Source organism: Acanthisitta chloris, unplaced genomic scaffold (genome assembly GCF_000695815.1).
Source record: "Acanthisitta chloris isolate BGI_N310 unplaced genomic scaffold, ASM69581v1 scaffold10700, whole genome shotgun sequence".
In the NCBI taxonomy this organism is placed as follows: domain Eukaryota; kingdom Metazoa; phylum Chordata; class Aves; order Passeriformes; family Acanthisittidae; genus Acanthisitta; species Acanthisitta chloris.
The window spans coordinates 17,102-44,532 of NW_008653361.1; the positions used below are offsets into that span (position 1 = coordinate 17,102).

The 27,431-nt window shown below is 38.0% G+C and overlaps 1 protein-coding gene across 1 annotated transcript; it reads left to right on the forward strand.

Moving 5' to 3' along the window:
* The first annotated feature begins 698 nt into the window (after window positions 1-698).
* Window positions 699-27,030, forward strand: LOC103807930 (proprotein convertase subtilisin/kexin type 6-like). The gene is made up of 3 exons (XM_009080685.1): window positions 699-806; window positions 24,477-24,620; window positions 26,853-27,030. Exons 1-3 carry the CDS (start codon window positions 795-797, stop codon window positions 26,931-26,933), a joined length of 237 nt encoding a protein of 78 aa, XP_009078933.1. The 5' UTR covers window positions 699-794; the 3' UTR covers window positions 26,934-27,030.
* Window positions 27,031-27,431: the final 401 nt, after the last annotated feature.

The window sequence follows — 27,431 nt, forward strand, 5'->3', positions numbered from 1 at the left end:
GATAACTGCAGTTGTCTCTGCTCTAAGGTTGATGTCACTTTTGGTGTCACCTTCTTTTAGATGTGTCTTGAATCTTTGAAGAGGTGTCAGACAGACAAGAATATAACTTTCAGAATTAGATTTTTAACTGTTACAGTCTTTTACTGTTTTATGATCTCTTTTTGTAGTTGTAATTTCAGTTGTTGCTCAGCACCCAGCTGTTTCTCCCAGGGGAGAGTTCAATATGAAATAAAGTTACGGAGTGCCTCTCTGAGAGAATCTTGACAAAGAGTCACTCTACTAAAAAGCAAGCTGAATTTTGTGTGGTTTTTTCACTCCAAGTGAAACACAAGTGGTGAAGGTGATTAGTATATTGGTTAGACAAAATAAATATCTGTTTTCATAAATTCAAAAGAAGTACTAGTCTCATAATGAAAAGCAGTAAACCAATACTATTTAAAAGATGATAGCCAATGAAATCTTTCTAGTCAGCTATTTAACTAGCTGTTCAGGGAGATTTGTAACACTAAATTGGATATGTTGCCTAGTGAGCAGTATGCCAAGGTGAACTGTATGTTTTCACTGTGAAAATGAATTCTTGAACGTGAGATATGTCTTGGAGTACAGTATTGGGAAACTTACCAAGATTTCACACATTTCTTGGTAATCTTCATGGAACCCTAACACTTTCCTTATGTTTTCCTGGTTGGCAGGTGGAGTGGATACAACAGCAGGTGGTTAAAAGAAGGATAAAGAGGGATTATAAACCTGGTGGTACCCAATCCACTTATTTCAATGATCCCAAATGGCCAAGCATGTGGTACATGGTAAGTACACACAGGGTCATTGGCTCTGTTTCATGCTATTGTTCAGAGACACCTTCAACTTGGCCAGGTTTCTTATAGTGCTGTTTTACCTGATCCTGAAATGTTTCCCGGGATAGTGCACCTACCACCTCTCTGGGAAACCTGATCCAGCATTTCACAACTCTCCTCATAAACGATTTCTTCCTTATATCCAGTCTAAATCAACCCTCTTTTCATTTAAAACCATTGTGCCCTGTCCTATAGCAACACGCCGTGCTAAAACACCTGTTCCCATTTTTCTTCTTGGCCCCTACAGGTATTGAAAGGCTGCAGTAAGGTCTCCCTGGAGTCGTCTGTTCTCCAGGATAAACAGTCTCAATGTTCTCAGTTTTTCCTCCTAGGAGAGGTGTTCCCTCTGTGGCCCTCCTCTGGACCCTCTCCAACAGGACTTTCCTGTACTGAGGACCCCAGAGCTGGGTGCAGGACCAAGATGCATAAGCAGTTGCCTCTAATTTCCGTCTGAAAGGCAGCAAGTCTCCTATTTTTAAATCAGTTGTGGCCTAGCCACACTATTTCCCAGCTGCCCCACAACTGTCAGTCTAACACAGAAAGCACTTTAGGACAGCAAATGGACAGCTTGTACAGTCTTGTGCAACTTTCATAATCTTGTAATTTCTGTCCCTTTGGAAGAAAGCCTCACTTTCAGACCATCTGGGAAGGGACTGTTCCTGACTGATTGCATTTACATCTACTGAATAATTCTGTGTATTAGAATATCTTCTGTGGTTGTGGTTTGATGACATTTTGTTGAGAGACATCAGAATAGTATTAGCAACTATGCTATTTCATTAGAGAAAACAGCTAAAAATATGTGAATGGGTTGACTTCAGGACTGACTGTGTCGTTACCAGATATCCTCATATGACTGTCTTTGTGATTGTTACCATAGCTACTTTTGTTAATCTTTTTTACCTTTGTAAGTTGAAAGGTAAAAAAGGAGTTCAAGGTTAGTTAAGGGTTTCAGTCATTGCTATGTCAGAAAGAGGTTTTTCGATGGCTGGCTGCAGACATGTTATTGAGAAAGTAATAAGAGTACTATCATATATACAGATTTGCATTAGGATTAATAAGTAATTTCATTGTGGGTTAAGATTGGTACCTTTGGCCGTTGAATTGGCATAATCTCTAACAGAGTTGTAAATGCTGTTCAGATTTGTTGACACAAGTCCTTTTATTCAAAGACTTTGTCAAACAATATTTGATTGATTTTTTTTTTCCTCCACCCCTTGTAAATTTATTTGTCTGAGCTAGAAATAATACATTTTTGTTTGTGTGATATCCATGGCAAGAAGTTACAAGAGAGATTCAGGCCTTCTTTCTCTTTTGGGCCATCACAAAGTTTAAAAGATTCTCTCAAGATCTATGCTGTGAACAAAATAAAAGGTCTTTTTTAATCACTGTTTTTCTCCATTTACACAAAAGCATTCCTAGAAAGAGCAGAGTGATTAGAAATATAGTTATTGAACACCTTATAGTTCTGTAGAAACTGAAGCAGACAGACCTTTCAGAGTCATAAATCACCTCGAAGTGTACTTCTACTTTGCATCACTGGGGGTTATCTATTAAAAAATTACAGCTTCTAGTGCTTTCTAATGACGAGGAAAAGGTGATTTTCTTCTGACTTCCCTCCCTCACAGCAAGGAAAGTTGGAAAAAACCCAACTTCTTTAGCAGGATCTCTGAATCCTACGGCATCTGTGCTTAAGAGTAAAATAGAATATATTTATAGATTAAGTAACATATGAAACTTCACCTATCCAACTGTTATTCAAAACTGACCTACAGAATTAGGTCCAGCCTGCTTAGAATGAACTGATAGCAAAGAAATAAAGAAGGTCCCTAGTTAACATACCTTTCCAAATTTTGAGTCAAGAGAGAGCTAAATCCTGTATGCCAACCCCAGAGTTCAGCTATTTTTGTATCATGTTAAATCCAACAAATTTTTCTGTTTCATTGATGTCGACAAAATAACTTGTCAGACAATAACTAGATGAACTATATACAGTAAGTTTGCGCAACTGAAAGAGGTCAAAGTTAGCTGTTCTGTATCTGAAACTGTTTTACTTAACATAAATAACAACAAGCAGTGTCTTTGGCATGACTAAGGGGACTTTGTGCCTAACCAACTTCACTGTACCTACCAGTTGGTTAAATGAGTTTCCTCATCTTGCCTGCGTAGAAAAAATACAGATTATTCACTTCCTTTATACGCAAAGTTTGGTTAATACAACTTTAATAGACTTCAGTCAGAGGGCTGTTATTGATGACCATTTGTTTTTGCTCCCCGTTTCAGAAGGGCTTCATACTGGTCAGCTGAAACCGGCATCACTCAGGCATACAAGCACAGCTTTCTGCCGCTGTAATCTATCTCTGCTGGCACAATGGGCTTTATTGCAGAAATTAAGTTACCCGTTGTTTACATTTTAACAAACCGTTGTTAGATTACAAAGATGCTGATTATGTCTTTGCAGTCAGTTCAGGCAGGCTTCAGAACAGTTCTTTTTTAACGCTGACCAAGGGTAATCCTCTCCAGTATTGTTATCATCCCTTCTATTGTTAATAATAATCACTAGTGCTGACAGAATTCTGTAATTTGGAGAAGTTTCCACTTCTGTACCAGGTTCTTCCCGCTCTCCATGGCCATGTAGAAGGATATGCCTGTTTGACTGAGAATTGACTAGAGGGGTATGATGTTTTGAGATGTGAAATTGGAGGGAGAGGCACTGTTCTGTTAGAACACCTAAGAATAAATGAGATAGTTAAAGAGTACAAGCAAAGTTTTTTCTTATCATTGATTGTCACTTCATCAGAGTAAGAGGAAATGTGTATTCAGACCTTAGTCCTTACAGCTGGAAAAGGTACAGTGCTTTCAGAGAGAAAAAGAGGAAAACTGGACCTTCTGCTGCAGTAAACAAATGGGACAAGATGGTATTCTTCTTGAACAGTACAGCATAACTGTGCAGTACAAAAGTAAGTAGCATGAAAAATTAAGTTATACTCAGAGAAGCTAGCCAGGGTCTCTAAAATGTGTACTTGGGGGTCATCCTGAAAGTTTTTATAGCAGTGAAACTGAGAAAATAGGGAAAATAGCTAACAGTATTACTAAAGCTGTAAACCACGGCAAGAAGTGGAACATAGGAACTTGCCTGTCAGCTTTACAGATAGAAAATGGGTGAGATCGTCACATTCATAAGCTGTTTGGAATGGAGGAACACTACCTATTACATATCTAAACCAAAGAAAATGCTGCCTTTTAATTGTCAGTAGTAAATACATTGCACACCAACATAAAGTATAATTCAAAGCCTCATCAAAGTAAAATTTTCATTTTGCTTTATGTGTATCTTAGGTCCACAGTGGTGTCCGCTTGACTTCTGTCTTAAATAATTTTAAGCTTTGTTTTTGCTGTTGATTCTTACAAGGGCAGTATTTCCTCTTTTGAAAATTATTTTCCTTTTTCAGAATCTCTTTCCTCTTCTCAACCTTTGTTATTTTCTTTTCACATTTATTCCTTCATTCTAGACAAAACCAGTGCTTTGGGAGAATATGCAAAAGAGGAATGCTAGAAGCAGATGACTATACACCCTTTGTGTTGGGAACTCAAAAGGTGGACTTTTGTAAGCTGCCTCCGTAGTCTGCTAGTTTTCCCTGAGAGGCAGCAGTATGATGGAAAAGAACTGTAAGACACCAAAATTTATGTACTCTTTTCAAAAATAGGAAAGACATACTAAGTAAACATAGTGAAAACAATACATTTTCTTACAAGACTTCTGAAAAGGCACTCTAATAGACATCTGTAAACCTAAGAAAATATAGAATGCCTGCCCGTGCTGTTTCTCTAACTGAGGGGGCCTTTCGAAAAGCATTCCTGATTTCCAAAACTGCACTGAAAGAATAAGCAGATCTACAAATGCAAGGTGTTTTAGGGGATTCAAGGTGGAAAAGGATTATAGCACTGCCAGCAGGGGACAATAAAAGTAGGTGACTGAGCCACAGTGGAAATGAGCATTTACCAATTACTTGGTGGATAATGCTTGAGTGATTGCTTCCATGAGACAGCTATATAATATCATAGCACAATAGTGGACGTAGAGTGACGCTACTGAGTTTTTTAGAAAGCTGTTCAAGATAAAATATTTGCTGAGAAGCCTAACTCATCACCCAGTATTTATCAGTCATCAGTCATCGTATTTATCAGTGTATTTTCACTGTAAGATTTCTGGTTTAAACAGGTGAAATGTAATTTATGTTGTCATTGAGAGCAATTCAGAAAAGCTGATGTGTACTGAATTAGTTGCATCTGGAGCTGTCTGCCTTGAGGTCTGGTCCTGAAACCAACACCCAGGAAAAATGACTTACTTTTCACCTTCAGTGAGGACTGTGAAGCAAGCATTGCTTTGAGCTGCAGTGAAGGGTCTGGTGAACCCACCTTAGTTTTTCTTCAGAAAATTCCGCCAGTACGCTACAGAGAGCTCTCTAGTTATATTTGTGAGCTCCCAAGTAAGCTGTACTAGCATTCACAAGGAGGGAGACTCCTGCTCTGACACAGTATAGTTGACTCTGGATGGCAGCCAGAATGGGGTTAATCAGCCTTTATCAGCAGTGAGTAATGTGAGTTTCCTAAGGTCCTGTAGCCGTGAAATAAGTTAGGGTGAAGAGTTAGGCAGCACGGTTACCTTCCTTATGGCAGTGATGAGGTCTGTAGGGAGCTGGCTTGTCTTGTGCCTCTCCTCCAACTCCAAGTGCAAGTGGCAGAGCAGAGAAAAAGATTTTACATGTCTGGCACAGCCCTTAATGAGGTCATCTCAGTGAGTGGGACTGTGAAAGGAGACAGTGGGACGAAAGTAGAAGTGGTAGGAGCCTGATGAGGCAGGCTGAAAAGAGGCAAAGAGAGAAGGAGAGGTCACAGTGGATCTGAGTGCTGCCCATGGGTACGGAGGAGGCAGAAAATTCGGGAGAGAATTTCGCATGCCATATGCTAACACTGCAGCAAATGAATATGTGTCACCCTCCTTTACAACCTTCTAAAAAGTTACTTAGCAGCTAAGGAAAACCTCATTCTCTTTTTATTGCCCTCTGAAGAATTGTTCTCTCTCTTTCTGTCTGTGCAGTGGAAGCCAAATGTTTTTTCTTTCTGAGATGGCGAGGCATGCTTGAAAGTGTTTTGCATATTTTGTAACTTGGTTTGGTTGTTGCATGCACTTTATTATTTGTGGGTTTTATTGCATGAGAAGATCAAGCTTTTGGTGTTTCACAAAGTTAAAAAGATGATTTGTAACTTAATTTCAGCAGACGTGCTGCTAAAAAAAGTCAAACTGCCTGTCAGAACATTACCTTGCAAATCTGAATGTGGAAACACACATCTTGTTCTCTGTGGACAAGGCAGAACACTAACATAAGGTCTGGTAATGCACAATTTGACCTAAATTAATTTCCTGTTGGAAGATGGCAGCATACTTTATGTAATCAAAAACGTGTAGAGGTGGATTTATTCATATCTACTGAAAAGAGATTATTTGTGCAAATAGTTAAGCAAGATAATCAATAGTTTGAAGACAGACTGACCAGATAGGCTTCTTGGTCTATTCCTCTGGGACATTTAGTTCTGGCTTCTAGAAGAGCAACCCTGAAAGTGCACAGAAAACACAAATGGAAGCCAGCACCATTTGGGGGTTGTGCCAGCATTTTTTACTGAAGCAAGAAGAAGAAATACTGAAATCAGTTCCATACTTGCTTTTGGAGAGATTTTCCTGCATGTCAAAGATTTGGTAAAAAAAAAATCATACAGCAATAGCATGCATTCCTCTGCCTACTTACTACAGTGATTTTATCTTCAGAGTCTTCTATTTTATCAGTCAAGAATTTATTTTAAATGGATTTTTTTTTCTGAGTAGCAACTGAGTCACATTAAGAAACTGTAGGTACTGTGAGGCATATATGAGAAACTGTATAACGTTTGTGAAATATCATTTGTGTATAGAATATTGTGGTTTTCTGAACATCCTTTTTCTGACTAGTTTCTGCATTTAGTAAAGAAATGATAGTGGCGCAAAATCTTAGCTGAATTTCTAATGATGTATGATATGATAAATAGCTGCCTTTAGTTTTCATTCAAAATAAACAGCTAATAATTATATGTAATATAAAATTGCTAACATTAACAGTTGTAAAGTGTGTAATTTTCAGGCACATTTTGGTATATTTCAGTTTTTATCTTTCATAGTACTTTGGCAGGAAAACCATTAATGTATATACAGAATTACATCATTACCTGGAATTACATTTTTTCTGTTTACAAAGTAGAAGGAATTTGTCCACTATTGCTCTCTAAGAGCAGTTTCCAGGAGCAGCTGCTTAGTTAGCTATCCACTTTTCAGATGTTTGAAAAATCAAAATCAAGTAATGTCAAACAGCAAAACAATTTCTTTTGTCATGCAATATTGAGTACTCTGATTTACTGAAGAAAGTAGAGCTAATTTAATTAATAGTAAAAATACTACTTTGTTTCAAACACTCACTTTAGGTCTTAGTTTGCATACTAAAATTGCAGATACTTTAGGAAGGGGGTTGCTAAATATTACATCTGCTTAACTAATATTTTGTAGCTTTTTTCCACATAAAAATGCTATACAAACACCAGGAACCCCCAAATGACCAAAAGTGCACATCCACAGTACAGAATTGAGTATGAAACTTCACTGTCTTGTGGTCTGCTCACTAAAGAATGAACTAGTGTGACATGTTCAGTCTGCCCTCATCAGAAGCGAACTCATAACCTATGAGACTTTTATGAATACAGTTACTATATTACTTCCCAGTCAGGAAGCAAAAATTAGTGTTGTGCTTCCATAGGACAGTTTCCTAACCGTTCTGTACAGAGTATCAAGGAGAGTGTGGATGATCCTTTTAGTCATACGATTTAGTTTTAAGTACTACTGCAAAGGGCAAGGAGTTGGACTCATTGATCTTTATGGGCCCATTCCAACTTGAGATATTCCATGATCCTATTAGGAGTGCTTGATCTGTGTCAAAGGAGAAACTGGAGGACCAGTATTTAGCTCCAGGGTATCAGGTCTTTTACCAGTTGTTAAAAATCATTATGCTCCATATGCAGTTGCCATATAGACAGCGTAGAGTGGGGTCATCAAAACCCCAGCATTCCTGATTACTGCATCTATATTTTAACTTGTCTTCCTGTATATCACATGGGCAAATGTTTTGACTAAAATTATAGGTATGCAGAACACCTTAGTTCTTGCTGACCTTCTTTTGACCATAGTTCATGCTCCATTTTTTATCTACACTAAAAAAAAAGCCCAAAACATTCCCTGCCCCTCACAAACCCACAACAGCTGCAGAAAAGCCTGAGCAACAGAAGAAACAAACACATTGAGGACTGAGATTTCAATAAAGTGTGTTCTGCACCACTTAATTAACTGCAGGTCATCCTTGGCATTGCTTGTAGCTACTTCTGGTATACTGAAATCTTTGCTATCCATTACATTTCCTGCTCAAGCCCTGTGAAGAGGATTTTCTTCTTGCCTAACAAGGAACACATAGCAGGGGAGACTAAAAGTGTAGCAAACTCTTATCAGTGCCATTTTGGAGAGAAGTCCAACAAGCGCTTGCACATCTGCATGGCTTCTAAATATAATTTTGATGAAACTTGACCTAAATAGATAATGTTGATATGAGATAATTTTGAACTCAGTCATTAAATACAGGAGAGTCAACCCAAGACCCCTGGTCTTCTCAAAGACAGGCAGTAGAGATTTTTGGAAAATATTCCAGTTGTAAGGTGTGGAGCGATACAGGCAACATCTGAGCGTTCTCTTTTGCTGAGAATGTTGGAAATTCTACAAAAGCTTAAACACTAGCTATTTCAAAATAAACTCATATTCAGCAAACAGCAGAAACGAGTGGTGGTCAGGAAGAGGAAGATGTGCAGGAGAGAAGATGCTCAGAGAGCCCTGAGAGGTGAAAGTGTGAATCTTTTATGGTGTTAGTACCAGTTTTGTCTTACCCTTTCTGTAGCAATAGAGTTAACTAATTCATGAGTAGCATGGCATGTAAACATTTAATTTCCCTGTCTTTATCCATGTTTATGTGAATTCCTAAAAGAACAAAGCAAGTTTTTTTCAGTTTTGAAAACAATCCCAAACTATTAAACCCAAGTAGTATAAAAACAGCACCCCAAGGAGAGGCAGGTATAAAAGGTAGACTAAACATTGAGTATATACTGGGGTTCTCCCTCTCCTGTGTCTTTCAAACAAAGCAGTTTATTAATAAACAGTAAACTACTACTTGGGAGCAAAAAAGTCCTGGTTTGGGTTTAATGAATATCAACTCCTGGTTATATTTGGAGCCAGAAATCCCGTTTAGGAAAAAACCCCAAAAAGGACAAGCCAAGAAAAACCATTTCTGAACTCACAAAAAAAGGTTAAATAACTTCTCATTGGTTCAACTTCAAGCACTCTTCCATAACCTGGTTTAAGTTTGAATTGGAAGGAGACTATTATCATTTGAAGTCCTAGTCTGGCTGAAAGTAGACTGTTGAGGAAAGTTTGTTAAATGCAAGCTTTCAGACGCAGTGTTTAAATGGGCTTTGTATGATCCCAGCTGCTGAAACACTAAAACCTATAGCATAGAGTCATAGAATGTTAATAGATTGAAATAGACCTTGTAGATCATCTAATCCCAACCCTCCCTGCAATAGGCAGGGACACCTCCCACTAGACCAGGTTTCTCAAGGCTTTATCCATCCTGGCATCCTACACTGCCAGGGTCGGGACATCCACAACCTCCTTGGTCAGCCTGTTCCTTTGTCTTATCACCCTCACAGTAAAAAATGTCTTCCCAATATTTAATCTAAATTTTACCTTTTTCAATTTATCCTCATTACTCCTTGTCCTGTCACTATGGTTCCTAATGAAACATCCCTCTCCAGCTTCCCTGTAGGCCCCTTCAGATACTGGAAGGTTGCTGTAAGTTCTCCCCTCAACATTCTCTTCTCCATGCTGAACAGCCCCAACTTTCTCAGCCTGTCTTTGTAGGGAAGGTGTCTCAGTCCTTTTACCTACTTCGTGGCCTCTCTCCAACAGCTCTATGTCCTTCTTATGTTGGGGACACCAGAACTGTATGTAGCACTCCAGATGAGGTCTCACAAGAGCAGAATAGAGGGAGAGAATCACCTCCTTTGACCTGCTGACCATGCTCCTTCTGATGCATCCTGGGATTTGGTTGGCTGTCTGGGCTGTGAGCTCACACTGCTGGCTCATGTTGAGCTTTTAACTGATTAACTAAGACCCCATCTAAATGAATTGAAATGTGGATAGTGAAATTAATATAACCTATTTAGAAAGTGTTACAACCCTTACATCCTGGTAAGGAGTCAGTCTGCTTACAGAAAACATGATTCTAGAAAAAAAAAAACCCAAAATTTTTGTACGCTACTGAATTTGTGTCTCAAGACTCAAGACTCTATTCTGATGATGTTTCTTAAGACACCATACAAGTCAAGGCTCTGTGTGTCAGATCCTATGACCTATAGTATCTTTGCCTCTAGCTTCTCAATCCTGTCCTCATCCTTTGCATCATCTCTTATGACTCCTGAACTACAGAGACAAAGACAAAAAAACCCTCAAACCAATAAATATAGGAAGAGGGAGCAGAACTTTTCTAACAGCACTGAGAAGTTAGATCAGTTCAGCTTTGTTGAGGACCTTGACACTCAATATAGAGTTGCTGTTCTCTTAGTTTTGATTTAATTATTAGGTGTATTTGCTATTCGTACATGGTTTTCCTTTTTAAAACATTGTATCCTGCAGTTTCCATCTGCTCCCACTCCAGACTGGTGATGAACTGCTATGTAAGTGGATAGAAGTGTTGTGAAAGTGAAAGCATTCTTCTACTTTGTGTCTGTCCATTGAAGATGTTTGTCTAAACACAGTATAACATTGACCCACTGTCTTTGATACTGACCAGTGAGAGAAAGCAAAGATTTGAAAGGTTCCTGTCTTTTAAACACACTCACACTGGGTATGCAGTATGGTCTGCTTTCACTATTCATGCCTGCTGCTTCTTCTCCAGTATTCAAAAATTTAAAAGTATTGACCTCACTGTGTGAAGCAGCTTTTATCCTGTTTGGGACTTCCAACTTGCTGATAGCCTGAGACCAACTTATACGTTGTGTAAACTATTACCAGTGAAACATTCTGAGATCTAATTCAGCATCTGTTCTCATGAAATACTTTACAAGGGTGGCTAAAAACTCTTTATAAACTTGATTTTTTTACTGTGCCACACCCAAGGCAAAGGTCTTCAGTTGTCTCAACATCTGAGACACATACACAAGATTTATCCCGCAATCTAATAGGAGAAATTAAACCTAAGGCTAAGCAATGCATCTTTTCTCACTTCTTAGCAGGTAGAGGTTGTCTGTGTGGGTATGACTGAGAATGTAACAGAGGTTATGACCCATGTTGCCTCCAGGCAGGCACCAATCCACGGAGGTCTCCTGAGCAAGTTATGTTCTGTGAGGAAGGCCAGGAAAAACTGACCTATCTGTATATGTGTTTAGATTTAAAAAGAAATTCTAAGTTATCACAATTTTTCTTGTAAGCATTTGTCACTAGGAAGTTGTTTCAAGTAGGCAAGTTCAATTAAAATGAATGAATGCAATAAGAGTGTTGACCATTGCTCCCATTTCTCCTTTCAGGAGCTACCCTGTGATTAAAGTCACCCTACATCAAGTTGTTAATTTGATTCATGTGTTGGTTTTGGGGTAGAGGCAAGGAGAAAAATACTGTGGATTGAAAAGTTCTCACTTAGATTATTGTATCCATGGTAAAACCTGGCGTCCATAAGTCAAAGGATGATAGCTTAACTGAGGGAAAGTAGCAGAATGGGGGAAAAAGAACAGCTGGTATGGCTGATCATAAGAATAAAAAGAGATATCTTTAATAAGAAAGTGCTGCCTGTAAATGATGTTAGTGAGTTGAAGTGCAACAAGTTATACAGGCATGTGATGTACCTCACAGGGATGCTTTGCAGACCAAGGATAGATTTATGCATATTCCTGAACTTAATGGTATACTTAAAAGTTTTTCTGAATTTTTCAGTGTCCTCCAAACCAAAATTATTTGGCTCCTAACTGGACCAATTCTTGCATTTTAATAAGCCTGTCATTTTATTAGTTGGTTTTGTGGATTATTTTATGTCAAGTCATAAATCTGGTCAGATATTGATCAAGGTGTCTCTGACAAGAATCTGAAATCTCCAGGCTGAATTAATAAAAAAGCCTTATTATTTATTTATTTGTTTGTTTGTTTGTTTATACATACATACATACATACATACATACATACATACATGCATGCATGCCAGGGTTGTAAAACCAAACTTTCTCCTTGCTTTTCTCAGAAACCTTCTTTTTCCTTGAGAGATCTCTTAAAAATAGCAGAGCAACCGCAGAAACTCATATTTTTTCTGTTGTAAAACAATCCATATCTATGTAGTGATGGTTCTCAATAAAAATGTCTAAATTTTGCTCCAGAAGTAAAAAAATTTTTTTTTCAAAAATATGGTCATCCATTCCTAAATGTAGATGTGTTGCATTAAGAGTATAGAACTGTGGCATAAAATAAACTCCATTGCTTTTCAGCTTGTCCTCAGAGATCAGGCTGACTGTGGGTGGCCCTCCTTTCTGATTAGAATCAAATCAGCACCACAAGTCTGATTGAGTTCAGTAAGAACTTTCACAGGCAGATTCACAAATTCATAAATGCCATTAACCATTGCAACACTATAATTCATTCCGGTTGAGTTTCATAGTTTTTACAAACATGGATTCACCAATAGTGCAGTTTATTGAAGCAACAGATTATAGATTCTTTTGGATTGGCAGTGATAAATTCACTAGACCTGCAAAATAAGTGTGTAGTACTATGTGCAAGTGTTCCTGTGTATACTTTGACACAGTCAGAGGTGCAAATCTTACCAAAGAGGTGTTCATGCTTTGAGGAGGGGAGGGGAGCAAACCCATTGACTTGTCTGCAAGGTGGTTGTATGCTCATCCTCTGCACTGTAGGATTTCAAATGCCAGTTTATACTTTTGAGAGAAGTGGAGCTGAGAGTGCAGTCAAATATTCTGTAATATTTGACTGGTAGACAAATATCTGGTGATACATACCAGATACACTTTATATGTAAATGAGGGATATTGAGAGTAACTGAAAGCTTACATAGACTGTAGGTCTCTCACAAAGGCAGAACAAAACAGGTGAGACCTTAGCCTCACGCCCTCTTCCACCTGGCTGATTGCAGCACTAAGGGTCATCCTCCATCTGATAACCTGTCACTCCATCAGCAGGCCACCATGCCCGTGGTAATGCCTTAGCCACACATCTCATGGCATATCTCATGGCTGTAGGCCTCATTCCTACAAAATTTCAAAGGGTAAAAAAGTTCAAAACATCACATCATTTGAATGTTTCATGTCAGTACTGCGCTTAGATCTCCACTGCTACTTGTGTGTGGACCGACAGGTTTGAGTGGCCTGCTGCCCCTCCACAGAGGTAGTGAATTGCAGAGGGGTGGGGCTGGATGACCTTTAGAGGGTCCCTTCCAACTCAACCCATTCTATGATTCCCTTTTGGCATCATTGCTTTGCATATTTGAGTTTAGTCATAGTAATTAATGTTTCTGAGTGTATTTAGAGTGGAGTTACTCGCAATATGCTTGTCTTTAAACCAGCATCTAACTGCATATACCAAAGGTCTCTCTCAAAGTATTTGAAGGTGACAGAAATGGCAGAAAAAAGTTTCATTTCTCCCATATCATACATATTACTGAGGCTTGTGTGAAGTTCTTGACACAGAGCTGATTCAGTCTCACAAAAAACAGCATCAGGATCTGAACTCCCTTCGTTGTTTCTCATTTGGTTTGATTGAGCACTGTCTTAATGATTAACTATTAAAAATCTTCCACCTTGTAGTCACACGTTTATCTTGCTCTGTACTTACCTTGTCAGGCTATTTTCTACTAGATTAAATAAATGTTTCTCCAAAAATACTGTCTGCATTGAGTTAATTGTATACTGCAGTCAAGTCATGTCTTCACCCTCTCAGATAAAATAAATTCTTGGAGCTTGTTAAGAATCAGTGTAAATTGTGCATACAGCACCTAGTTAAGAAAACAAGGAACAAGTCATTGCTCATTTTCCATTAACATCCTTTCTGAAACATCAATACCAGGCACATGCACGTATCAAAATAATAGGAATAATATAATTGCTGTCATTTAAAAAAGCGTGTTAACCCACTTTTCTTGCTATCCTGCTATTTAATATCAAAGAATAATACATAGCTTCATAGAACACTTTCTTAAAGCTGTAGGTGACTGTCTACCTTAAGTCTTAAATCCTTTTAACCATTACTATGTTTCTGGGCATTCTCATTTTATGCCTTGCACTCTCAATTCTACAGGCATAATTTTATGTACGATTTTGTATAAAATCATATTACAAACACACTGCTTAAATAGGTTCATCTTCATAAGTGGTCTAGATCACTCTGTCTCTATTGCCATCCATACTTCCCACTCTACTAAATTCTGTGTTATCAGATTTGAGAGTGTGCTATATGAGAACATAGTTTCAACTTTCCTGAACTAAAGGGAAGCACTGGAATCTCTTAAGATTTGAGAGCTAATAATTGCACATGCACATGCTAAGTAATGTTTCCTTAAATGAATAGAAGCCATCATAATGGACATATGAAATCTTCTGTTAGCTTCTTTATGAATGGCTGTGTTATTGTTTACACATCCACGCTATGTCTCTAATGGATCCAAAGATCTCACTACAGTTTTTAAGTAAGCAGAAACATTTTTGTAACTGCTTCCTACGTTTCCATAGTAGAATAGAACAGTTGAAAACGAAGGTACATTGTATTTCTCCGAGAATCCCCTCTTACTGGGAAGAGCCTTCTCAACTTTGCAGTGTATTTTTGCACACATTAATTTTAAAGTAGCATTTCCAGTTACACAGCAGAGCCAGTGGGTGAAACAAAACTGAGAAAAAGAAGGTACATTTACAGCTCAGATTTGAAAATGGAGAAAGCTGAGAGTCACAGGGCCAACTGATGGGAATCACAGAAGATATGGATAATGATGGTAGGATTGACAAGGGAGAATGCAGACCACACAGAGTATTATTATATAACAAGTGCAGAGTATTTTGTAGCTGTAGTACTAGGAAAAGTGGTGGACTCTGAGGAATTGTCAGCAACCATAAAATTAAGAACATTTACCATTAGTTTATTTCTGATTGTGTGTATTTTTCCCTTCTGACAATGCTATGATCATAGTTTCTTTAGTACTCTGAGTGTTTTATCTGCAGATTTCCCAGATTTGTAAAGATATCTGCAAATTCTGATACAGTTATCAGTAATGGATATAATTTGAAAGTAGAGACTGCCCTACATATGGGCTTTGTATAAGCCAACAGTCATGAATCTGATTTACCATCTGATGTGTTGGTGGAGCAGTTACATTTTTGAACCTTTGATGTGCATGAAGGGTGCTTATAGTGAACTTGTATAATTTGTCTGTCTACAGGAGTACATTCCTATACTGTCAGTTCAAAATCAGTTCTCAGATCAGTTCCACATATTGAAGTACTTTATTTGCAACTGGGAGAATTTGCTTCATGCCGCTGCTGCAGTCAATGGGATGTATGTATTTTTAGTGATAAAGCCAGTTTTGTTTAACGGGATCTCCCCAAGTCTCTTAAAGTCCTCTTCCTGAAAAGATCCATAGACATTGGTCTGTGTCCTGTTCTCCATAAAAGCAGTGTTTGCAAATACACTGGACTTCTCCAGAACCTCTCTGCAGTATCTCTGTCTTGTGAGGTAGCTTGAATCCTGACACTCTGCTGAGATTTCCTTTAAGACCCTTTGCAATTCTGACATTTTTTACATTTTTTGCCTTATTTTGCACAGTCTTTCATGCACAGCTGTGTCATATATCTCTGGACTAACCTTCTTCAGCATTGCAGAAGAACTTTAAAATTTAGTCAGCCGAGTCAAATTTTCTGAGACAGTAACAAGAGTAACTGTGTGGTAATTCTTTGACTTACGCAAAACATTTTTCTTTCTTGAATAGCCTTTCCTTTTCCTTTCCAGGCCTCCCTAGATTTCTCTGGAGTAGTTCTCTCATTTCTGTCAGATCCTCTCATGTGCAAAATATAATTAGCCAGCCCTTTGAGTGGTTTGGCCTTATCTTCCCAGATTTCACTTAAACTACACAGTGGGCCTTGCATTCATCAGCCACACACTCAAATGCTGAAAAGCCCATTGGTGCGTGTGGAACTTACTTCCCTATAGGCAAACTAAAATAGCAGCCATTTATCTTAGTCTGGACCTGTATTGTTAATGAATTTTCACAGCATGCATTTCTAGTATTAGGTTAAACATTTCTATAAGGCAGTCTAAGGAGGGTATGAAGTGTTTTTTATGTTTCTGTCTCAATAGGGTAGTTTCATGAGCCCAAGGTTTGTCCTCTGGCAAGTTATAATCTCCTCTATCATACCAGCCAAGCAAAGAATGGTACAATAGCCTGATGACAATTTATGGTTTTTAGGAAAAAGGCTTCTAGGTACTGAGCAGCATAGATGTTTACTGCTGAAGTGAAGGCACTGTGAAACAGTTCCAGCCCCAGGAACTCCACATTCCTACAAGAAAACAGGGAAAAACTGCTTCTCCATTACTAATAATGGAATATGGGGTTATCATCATACTTTGTCCTGTATGTGCTCTGCTTTTCCTACCCACTTGAGGAAGAGTAGTCACATGTATCTCTCCTTCAGCCTCCTGAGCAAGTCCTTTTGTCTCAGATTCCTCCCTCTCTTTGTCCCTCTCTCCCTTTTTCTCCCCCCAGGACATTCCACCATTAAGACCAGATGTCACCAGGCTATTGCCTCATGGATCAGAGGGACCAGACCACAACATAAAACAGAGAAAAAATGGACTGCAGTAGTGCAACAGTCCTTAAAATTTGAGTACTAGCTTTCAGAGTCAACACCTCTTTATCTTTTTTCTTCCAGGTCCTCTCATTCCTACAAGTACATAACATTCTCAGAAAAACATGTTGCCTGGTCTGCCCTAAATCAGCTCCCTGCTCACACCCTACATTCTGAAACCAGTGTATTCTTCTTAAATACTGTAAAATGAAAAGATAGGAGAAGGGAAGAGAAGTGGATGTCTGTAAGACACAGGCTCCTCCCACTCATCAGTCTCTTGGAAGGTTAATGATTAATTAACAGCCATCTGCTCAGACCCTTCTCGCCCTGTGGTTATTTCGATTCTGTTACGTACGTTCACACAAAGTCTAAATAATACCACCTTCCTCTCCCATGTTCTTTAGCAACTTAGGGTCTTTGACTGGAAAATAGTTTAAAAATTAAATTGTGAAGTGCTTCTCTTCAGTAGTGTAGCAGTAATCCTTAGAAACTTAAAAACCCCCTATTTTAAAGCAAGATTTATTATCTCTTTTTAATTGTTATGTTGTTATGTTAAAATAATTAAAACATCAATTCTAGCTTGAGAGAGAGTGAGAGAAATTTGGTCTTACTAGGGAGCCGCATGAACCGATGCACTAAAAAAAATGCATATTTGGACTTATTGTAAAACTGCCCAATTTTTCTTCCTTTTTTTTTTTTGTGATTTAGAAGAGGTCAAATAAAAATATGAGTCAAAGGCTACAAAAATGGTACAATGGAAAGAACTGTCTCTCAGAGGAATTATTCATCCTTCATGAATACTGAATCCCTGGGGTTGATGGTGTGCAGCCGAGGTCAGGAAGCATATATTCTCTCTAATGAATAAAAGAATTTCTGTACCTTTTTTTTTTTTTTAAACAGTGCTTTAGGCAGGTAAAAATGCATTAACTTTTGATCTACTTGCTGGCCTTTCCTTGCTAAGTAGGCAATTTCTGTGATAGTGATGGTATCACTGGTAGCATCAGCAGTAGTACTAAGTCAATGTACAGTCACCTTGAGAGAATATGGCCACATACAGAGATAGATTTCCATGCATGCTACTTTGCTTGCTGCATTTTTTAATAGTAACTACAGGAAATTGTTTCTTTTTCCCCTCTCTGACTACCTAAGGTGTTCTGCATACTGTTCTTATATTTCTCCCAATGCTTCCCAGGGAGAAATCTGTCCATACATTGACACATACCTCTTGGCACATGATTCTTGACACACGAGTACTGATTCAAGGGTGTACAAGATGCACGAGGTCTAATATACCACAATTATGATTATGAAAATTTTCATCATCATCACCACTCTTATCATGGTGGACCTTTCACAGTTTCTTTTAAATTAAACTTTTCATATTTGGTGGAACATGCACAATGACCATAAGGCATTTTTAGCTACTTTTCTTTCTCAGCCTTGTAGGAATCTTTCCTGTTGCCACCACATGGTAAAGAAACCGTACTGGAGGCAGGTGTCTCAGAAGAGCCACAGGTCACACCCCATGTAGGAAGAAGAGCTGAAAGAGAGAAATGTTGCTGTCTGAATACCTAGAAGGGGGAGAGTTTCCCACTCCTAAAAGGGGTGTGCGGTCATCAGCCTTGTGGAACATGAACATACAGGGCTTCCTTGAATTAACTTGTGTTTAAGCCAGCACCCAGTTTACCGAATAACCACCAGTATTGACTTTTAAAAAGTGCCAACGATGGAAAGGTGATGGGATTGTCTTGAATACAGATGTAGAACATTATGGATTATTCTATTCTTATAAAGAATAGCAATTTAATCACAGTCAAAGAGTAAGATTTATGAGATAATTATTTTTCACTGCAAACCTCCTCCCCCATATATATAGGCTTGTAAATTATTCTTGTCTCACTATAACCATCAGATACTTTTACAAATAAAAGAAGCCCTTTTGTATTGATTTCCTGTTTTACTTCATTGCTTAAAACACAATGTATGTCTGTGATTGTTTTATTGGCCTCTAAGTATATTTTTTATTTGTCAACTTAACAAATCAATAAAATTTAAGACTCAAATTAATCTCTGAAGTAAATTAACTAAACCAATAAATTGGTGTTAAATATTTAATAGGATACACCCTAGAAATATTTTGCTTGATACAGACAGAGATTTTAAATAAACTTGTAATTCAATAAATCGTGACCCCAGAAGTTGGATGGTACCTAATAAAAATAATTTTGTATTTACCATGAATCAGACTTTATATTATCTTTCTGCTCCTTTTAGAGCTGCTGAATACAGTGTGCAGCAATAATTAGAAAATATTTAAAGATGTAACTCAGAAGAAAATACCTCTCCTATGCAGTTAATAACTGCTGTTTATCCTGCACTAAGTATCAGGGTATATCTGAGAAAAATAAAAAATCTGCAAGTACACCTTCTTCTCCTTCTAAAAATCCTTCTTCTATCTTCTGTTTTTTGTGATGAAATAATAAAAGCATGAGAAATACTTGTAAAAAGAGACATGATTATAATAATCTATTTAGAATATTTAGCATTCAAGTGCTTACTCTAGAGAAGCCAAAAAATAATTTTAGTAGATCATATTGTCTTTATGCTCTTCAAAGCCTGTTGACATGATTTCTATTACATTACATTATATAAGCCATTTTGATAAGGACCCTACTTTCCCAGCTCTCCCTGTTACCACCCTGCTTTCTTCTTTCATTCCACTTAGATTAGAAATTAGATCAGATTCAGAGCATAATAAAAACAATATTATTTCTCTTTTTCTGCAGGAAAAGAGAGAATAGTTGGCAAGTTTTAACACAGAACCCTGCTCAAACCTGTACCTCAGAAAGCTGAATGTAGCATTAGAATGTCTACTCTACTAAGAAACTTAGAAACTTTGCTGCTTGTGCATTGGCCTGGACCAGAGTGCCAAATGTCCCATATTGTATTCCCTTCATAAAAGAGGTAGATGATCAAGTCTTTAACTCCTCAAAATGTCAGATTCTGCCCTATGTGTCGCCTTTGTCTCTGCTTGTGTTGTTTGAGATCAATTTGTAGGTTCTTAGGTGTCCTTCTTTGACTATAAGTGGTCTTGTGCAACTCTTGTCTTCTCCATGCTTGTAGGTTAGTAGCTAAAAAATGCCCTGATATAGTGATGATAACTGTAGTCTTCTTGTTTCTGTCTCTGTCAACATCTGTTTGATTAGTACTCTAGTGAAACCAGGCCTTGTTGTTGTTCTTTTTCTTCTCAGTTCTCAAAGAGTCTATACTTTCTAATCCCGGACTAGAAACTAGTATTTCAGAGCTTTCCTGGGATCAGAAACATAGGTTTCATTCCACCAACTGAGATCCAAGGCTTGTCAAACTCACAATCGGTCTTTAAAATTGTGTCATTCTAATTACCACATTCTGTTTCTCTATATCCCCTTAGATATTGACTAGATCTTGTCCCATGGCAGGGGGGGTTGGGACCTGTAAAGTCCATTCCAACCCTTAAGTTCTATGATTCTATGAAAGAACTCCTTGTAACTTAAAAACTGCAGGAAACCAGGGCAAAGTACCTCATGAAAACTTACAGAGGGCACAGTATGTCATATGAGCTAATTACTCTAAGTAACTGGGCAAGAGGTTATTTATTTCTTTTGATGATATCCACCAGACAGTAGGTGACAATGATATATGTTGAATTAGTGCTGGCTTAATGCAGTTGTTTAATCATGGTACCAATGCAGGAAATTACTGAATTACTTTTATGTGTTTGGAGAGAGGGAAAATTCTGTAGATGAGTCTATTTTATGCTGTTCCCTTAAAAACCTGGTAAACAACAGTTCAAAAACTGACAGACGTAATAAAAACTTCCAAACACACTATATTTGTACATTATAGTGACAAAGTTTGTTTTTATGTTAAAAAAAGAGGACAGGAAAAATAGATTGAAAATGAGCTATAAAGTTCAGTGCTTGCTCATTGATATAAAATTCAGTCACTCTGGATCATATAACTTATATTATCATGAGAGATGTTTAATAATAGCTTATTTGAGTAACACACTAAGTTGAAACTGTGCTTCCAAGTTAATTAAAAAACAGTCCTCTGCTAGCAACCTGACAACATAATTTGGATTGGTGGTAAAGAAGCAGCACATGCTTAAAGAAAAATTACAGAATGGAACCCGGGAAATTTCCTTACAGGAAATGTTTTTTGAAGAGACTCCTGACTGCATCAAGCAACTAAGCATCACACTGCTGCTCAATGCACTGTCCAACCAGTGGGTTTGGGGAGAGAATCAGAAGGGAAAAGCAAGACAATTAATGCATTGAGATAAAAATTACTTGATAAGGAAAGCGAAAATGGCACACATAAGCAAAACACAATTCATTCACCGCTTCCTAAGTGTTCAGCTATCTCCAGGACAGCATGGTTCCATCATGTGTGACAATGACTCGGGAAGACAAATGGCATCACCTGGAACTTTTCCCCCTTCCTCTTCTACCTGCAGTTCTGTGTGCACAGCATGACACCCTATGGTCTGGAATATCTTGTGATCAGTTGGAGTCAGGTGTCCCAGCTGTGTCCCCTCCTGACTTCTTGCCCTTCCCCAGCCTCCTCACTGAGGGAATGGTGTGAGGAGCAAAAAAGGCCTTGGTTCTGATAAGCACTGCTAAACATCCCTATTTTATCAACTCTGTGTTTGTTACAAATTGAAAACATAGATCCATACTAGCCACTGTGAAGAGAATTAACTCTACTCCAGCCAAAACCAGTACAAGGAGACAGGAAAGGGACTGCTTTGAGAGTAAAGTGCCCATTCTGATTTACCTGAAGAAAATCAGACACCAGTCTGGGGGAAAGTATAGTTTGTTGTTAAAATATAGGAATCTGAGATCAGATCTTGAACTAAAAATCCTTGGTTTTCAGTGCTAAAGGGCAGTATTGAAAGAGAAGAACAAGGCTAGAAACAGGGAGAAAAAAAGAGCTTTGATAAGTAATTGATAGGAGAAAGAAGAGTAGGGAATAGAGATGAAAAAACCCCAAAGATGTAATTTAAATAGGGCATGAGTAGTTATGTATTATAACCATAATAACTGAACTCTTCGTCTGCTGTTAAACTATTCTCATTTGCATGCTTCTTTGCTGCCTTTGCGTTTTTTATCCATATGTTGTATATGTTGTGGTACAAAGTTATAAGTGGGCCCACAGTTATGGCTGAAATTTGTTTTATGCAGAAAGATTTTGATTAAACTAGATTTCTGTCCAGTCTTGGAGCAGAACAAGACAATTTGAGTATCAATTTTACCTTGAATGTCTCTTGAGAGAGCCATCAGAGCACGGTAAACCAAGAGATGTCTCTTGCATTTGTCTCCATGTGTGTGGCAATGCCCTTTTTGCCTGCTGCCACAAAAACAGCAGTTCAGGTAAGGCAAGTGAGGGCAACAGCCTCATTAAGGGATGAAGCAGCAGGGATCATCTGGCAGAGATCCAAAGAGTTTGCAAGGGAATGGGGATTAAAACATGCATATGCATGTGCTGCCTGTGTGATTTTGTTGACATGGAAGCAAAATAACAAGCTCATCCCTGAGGAAGAGAGGACAAGACTGTGCAAAGCAGCCAAAGGGTCATTTGGCATTTCAAAGAAGGAGGTAAAGGCACAGTGTAATGGCTCTGTAAATCTGACTAGAGGTCAGAGCACAGGAATCCTGACTGCCCATTGTAGCTCACTCTGGGGTTTACCCTGTGGCTGAAGCCTGGTGCTTCCATGTTCTTGTCTCCTTCTCTTCACATCAGCAAAATGTGAAGGAAGTTATTAATAACTTTTGCAGGTATTTTATGATACTTAATTTAATAGCATTTTGAAAAAGACCAAGGTACCTGTAAATGTTAAATTTGTGTAACTGTCTTGTTTGTACATTAGAAAATCTCATGTGTACAACCGTTACATTTAGTGTGCAGATGGCAAGTTTAAACTGTAATTAGTTTTGTAAAGCCATCAGCATAATCATTTCCAGGCAATACAGAGAACGGAATAATTAAGGATGCCCTACACATTCCTTGGAACTGGTCCCTGAAGTTCTTCAAGCTCCTTTATGTGGGGATGGATAGACAGAGGAAGACAGGTATTTGCAGGCACATGGAAAAGACCATGAGAGAGACTTTATATTATGTACAAACATCTATCTATCTATCTATCTATCTATCTATCTATCTATCTATCTATATCTATCTATATACAATCTTGCTTAAGTAATAGCAAATCACTGCTCTTAATCCTCTGGTTTGGATGGCTAACTGGAGAAAAAGGAGGAAAATTAAAATTTAATATTAATATCATGTAGGTTTGTACATAGGATGGCTAACAGTTCTTCAGTGTGATGACATTTGGGAGGAGAGCGATAGTGCATCCCTCTGAGTGTGTTTAATCTCTTTACAAATTGTAGACTGACCAGACATGAGGCTGAAGTGGCGATGTGAGGCCGTGGGGCAGGGATTGAGATGGAGCATGCTCAATGTGCAGTGTTGCTTTGATACAAGTTCCTTTTTTAATTTTGTTCTTTTTCTCGGCCTTTACTTTTCCCCTTCCCTGCACCCCTTTTTTTTTTGTGGTTTTTTTTTTTTGGGGGGGGGGGTTTTTGGGTTTTTTTTTTTTTTTTTTTTTTTTTTGGGTTTTGGTTTGGTTTGGTTTGGTTTGGTTTGGTTTTTGTTTTTTGACTGTTGCTCTTTTTGAGCCTGGAAGAGCTGGAGGAAAGCAGTGCTGATGAGGGGCTCATTGAACTCACTTAGCAGGGGAGGGCTCTGTGTGGGGGTTAGAAAGTCACTAATGGAGCATTACAAATACACAAGGGTCAAGTCTCATGCCATGGCAAGCCACATTTCTTCACATGAGCTGGGTGCATTCATGTCTAGGAAGAGGCTTTCAGTTTTAATGTACCCTAAACTAACTTTCTCCACCACACTGGACTTGGTTGCTCTGAAAGCTGCACCCTGGGCTGCTCTCAGTCTACACCATCTACAATTTATCAGACCCCTCAAACTGCAAGTCTTTCAGGGTGTTGTTTTTGTTACAGATTCTTAAGTGCTGCTCATCTTGTGCTGATACTGGACAAAACCTGCCTTTTGTAGACAGAAGTTAATCTGGATTAATTTCCAGACATTCTGTTAAGAAATTGTACAGCACATAAGTTCAAAAAGCAAAGTTGTTGTTTTTTTTCTATGACCATTTCTCTACATGCATGTCTACTTTTTTCACATATGGTTTGTTTCTCTGAAAAACCCCCCAGATATTTCAAATATACATTTCAAATGAGTGTGCTTAACAGGAATAGTTGATTTGTTTTACACATGGCTTCTGGTAGTTCAGCACTGCTGGATGCTCCCCTTTCTCTTGCTTAGCATGAAGAGTAATAAAGAGCGAGAAATAAGCAGGACTAGCAGTTTTCATGTAATTTGCATTTATTTTCAAATTGTTTGCTGTCTAAATGAAGGTGTTGATATTGTATTGTTGCTATGCTCATGTGCTGATTTAAATGGTGACGTTAACATAAGTAGGATAATATCTCAACCTCAGACTGCTCAGTAATCTGCAACATCCAACATTTGTATCTCTTCTTCTCTCCACAGCACTGCAGTGATAACACCCACCATTGTCAGTCAGATATGAATATAGTAGCTGCCTGGAAGAGAGGTTACACTGGAAAGAATGTTGTAGTCACCATCTTGGATGATGGCATTGAAAGAAACCATCCAGACTTGATGCAGAATTATGTGAGTGTCCAGAAGAGTCCAGATTTGCTGTTTTGTTATTACTCAAAAAAAATGTGCTGCTTCTGGAAAGATGGAGATATGAACGAGGAAGAATCATACAAGTGTTTCCTCAAATGTTAATACCAATGGGAGAAAGGAAGTCAGTCTTTGGTAATCTGTATTGTTTTAGTTAAGGCTGTGTTCCATCTGAACGTGTTTAATATCTGAATGCCTCTTGAAGCTGAGTTCTGAATTTCTGAATGAATGGAACAATTTATTGACATTTTTTCTCTTTTGCAATTTTTTAACTTAATATCCTCACATTCTCAGAAATGGAAGACACTGCTTTTCAGTTAATGGATGCAACTGAAGTCCATTCTTGGCCAATACATTTAGGCAGTGAGACAGTAGCTATTCTCAAAGACAGTATTTTTACAGTAATTCTTTCATATTTTAATTTTTAAAGGCATTTATCTTACTGCTAGCAACAATATTAAAGGGACAATATATGACCTGTTATGATTCACTCCGTTAAAAACAGGTGTAGAATATTTTGGAATCTTTCTAGTAAATCTCTCTTAACTCCAGTGAGTCCCTTCGCAATTTGTGGTAGAGCTGTGTCCTTTGTTTTCTGTGTCCTTTGTCTCATGTTGCCTCGAGATTTCTGTTTGCTTGCACATTTAAATGATTGGTTTAATATATCTTGGAGGTTGGATAACATGAGGAGTAGCTTCTTATCTAGTGGGTGACTTTTTGTGTTAGCGTCAAAGCTTGAAGCTCTTCAGTGTGTCAGGGCCATGATTTGCTGGAGTGATTTGTCCTACCCTTTTGGAGTAGACATCACCTGAAAGTGTGTGACCATGAAGATTTTATAATTTGTCTGACATAAAGTTTCAAGGTGTACATTCATACAAGATAAGGCAACAAGCAAATATATTTGGATTGAGCTGGACTGGTGAAGATGACCAGAGAAGGCATTCATATACCTTCACTCCCACCACTGCAGATGTAGGTCTTGTTAAAGAGCCTTGAACACGGGCTTTTTGCCAGTGAGCTTATTATCATCTTGATAGAGCATTAAAGAGATGGTGACAAAAACGTCTTTAACAACCCATTAAAACCTACAGTGGTATCCACAGTTTAAAGCCACTTATTTTAAATTAGCCTTATTTGCATCTATATCCTTCCCCATGCTACACATGGAACTCAGACTGAAGGAGTGCACAAACAAGTGACAGGCAATTGCCCAGTCTGTCAATGTATGTTTGATTCTAATGCATCATACATCTTTCATTTTAATATCTTAAGTTATTTAAACAACCAAGACATAATTTTACCTCCTGAATGAATGACCTAGATTGTATCATATGTCACTTCATTCCAGTACTGTCCTTCCTCTGAATTTTAAGTAACTACTTACTTCCTTATCACCTTCTCTCTCCCTTTCCTCACACCAACAAACACTTCGCCCAAAGCAATACACATTACTTGTTTGATCACAAATGCCTTCTGTATGTTGGATTATAGGTGGTGTGGCTGCAAACAGGATACTTGAGGTGGATGTGGTAACTGGTTTTGAACAAAGAAGAGATTAAAAAGAGCTGCTTGCCGTGTGTCAACACGCCACATGCTACCACATCAATTAGTGGGAGCCATACAAACCAGCAGCTGTTTACTCTGTAAGCTATTTTCAGCTGTAAGAATCCTGGTAAATATGGAACAAAAAGACAGATATCTTGCAGATACTTGAAACAGTTATACTACCAGGGAAATAAGAATGCAATTTGTGTTGCATTTCAATGTGTAATTTTATAACAAAATTCTTACGAAAATTATATTATTCCTTGAAACTATGGTTGAAATTTCAGTCATCATTGTGCAAATAATTTCTTGAAACTTAAAACATTTAGCAAAATCCCAATTTTGAAAATGAAGTCTCTTAACTTCTGAAAGGTTCTTAGAAGAAATGTAGTCTTTGGGTTAAATAAAACACCACTTTCTATTTCCTCTCTGATGCTGGAACTATACTTCTTCGGAGCATTTGTTATCTTTCTCTGTTTAACAAAAAAATAAAAAAATATCCCATAATTGTTAAATATGTAATCCTTTCCTAAAGCACACATTCATCGTAAAACCACAGGAATGTTAGTTAGTCTAATTACTCTCTTGTAGGAACCTGCTGAAGAATTTATAGGCCACATGATCAGTGGCTAATTGATGAGAAACTGATTTTCTTTCTCTTGTTGGGTACAGGATTCGCAAGCCAGTTTTGATGTCAATGGAAATGATTTTGATCCTATGCCTCGATACGATGCCAGCAATGAGAACAAGTAAGGCACTGTGACATTCTTGACATTTTCAATATCAGGTAGAAAGTACTAATTCTTCTGCAAAAGTCTACAAAACTTGATTCCTCATAAAGCAGAATGATTTGCATTAAAATATTTGTGAAGTACATGTTCTTGTTTTTCCCATGTACACAGTATAGCTATTTGAAAGTATTTGAAGCTGTCTGAAAACACATAAAAAGTAGTGTCAGAGTTCTGGGTGTGTGAAATGAACTATCCCTCAGAGAGGCATAATATAAGGAAGAGGCGATTTACTTTTCTTAGATGTCATTTCATTGAGTTTTTGGGGAGTTATTACGTGTGACAACTGTCTTAGTTTCTGATTCTCTTGAACTTTGTAGATTTTGTGTATTGAAGAAGTGGACAGGTTAATGGAGGGGGTTTTTTTTCCTTTAATGATGTCTTTTGAAGTGATACTGTGGAGATTTTGGAGATTTTGTTGTGGAGTGGAATAGAAACTTATAAAACCAGAAGTGGCAATTCT

Bases quoted from the DNA above. Each gene is read 5' to 3' on its own strand.
- LOC103807930 (XM_009080685.1), top strand. The intron at 24,621-26,852 runs GTGAGTGTCCAG...TGTTGGGTACAG, and splicing joins CAGACTTGATGCAGAATTAT to GATTCGCAAGCCAGTTTTGA.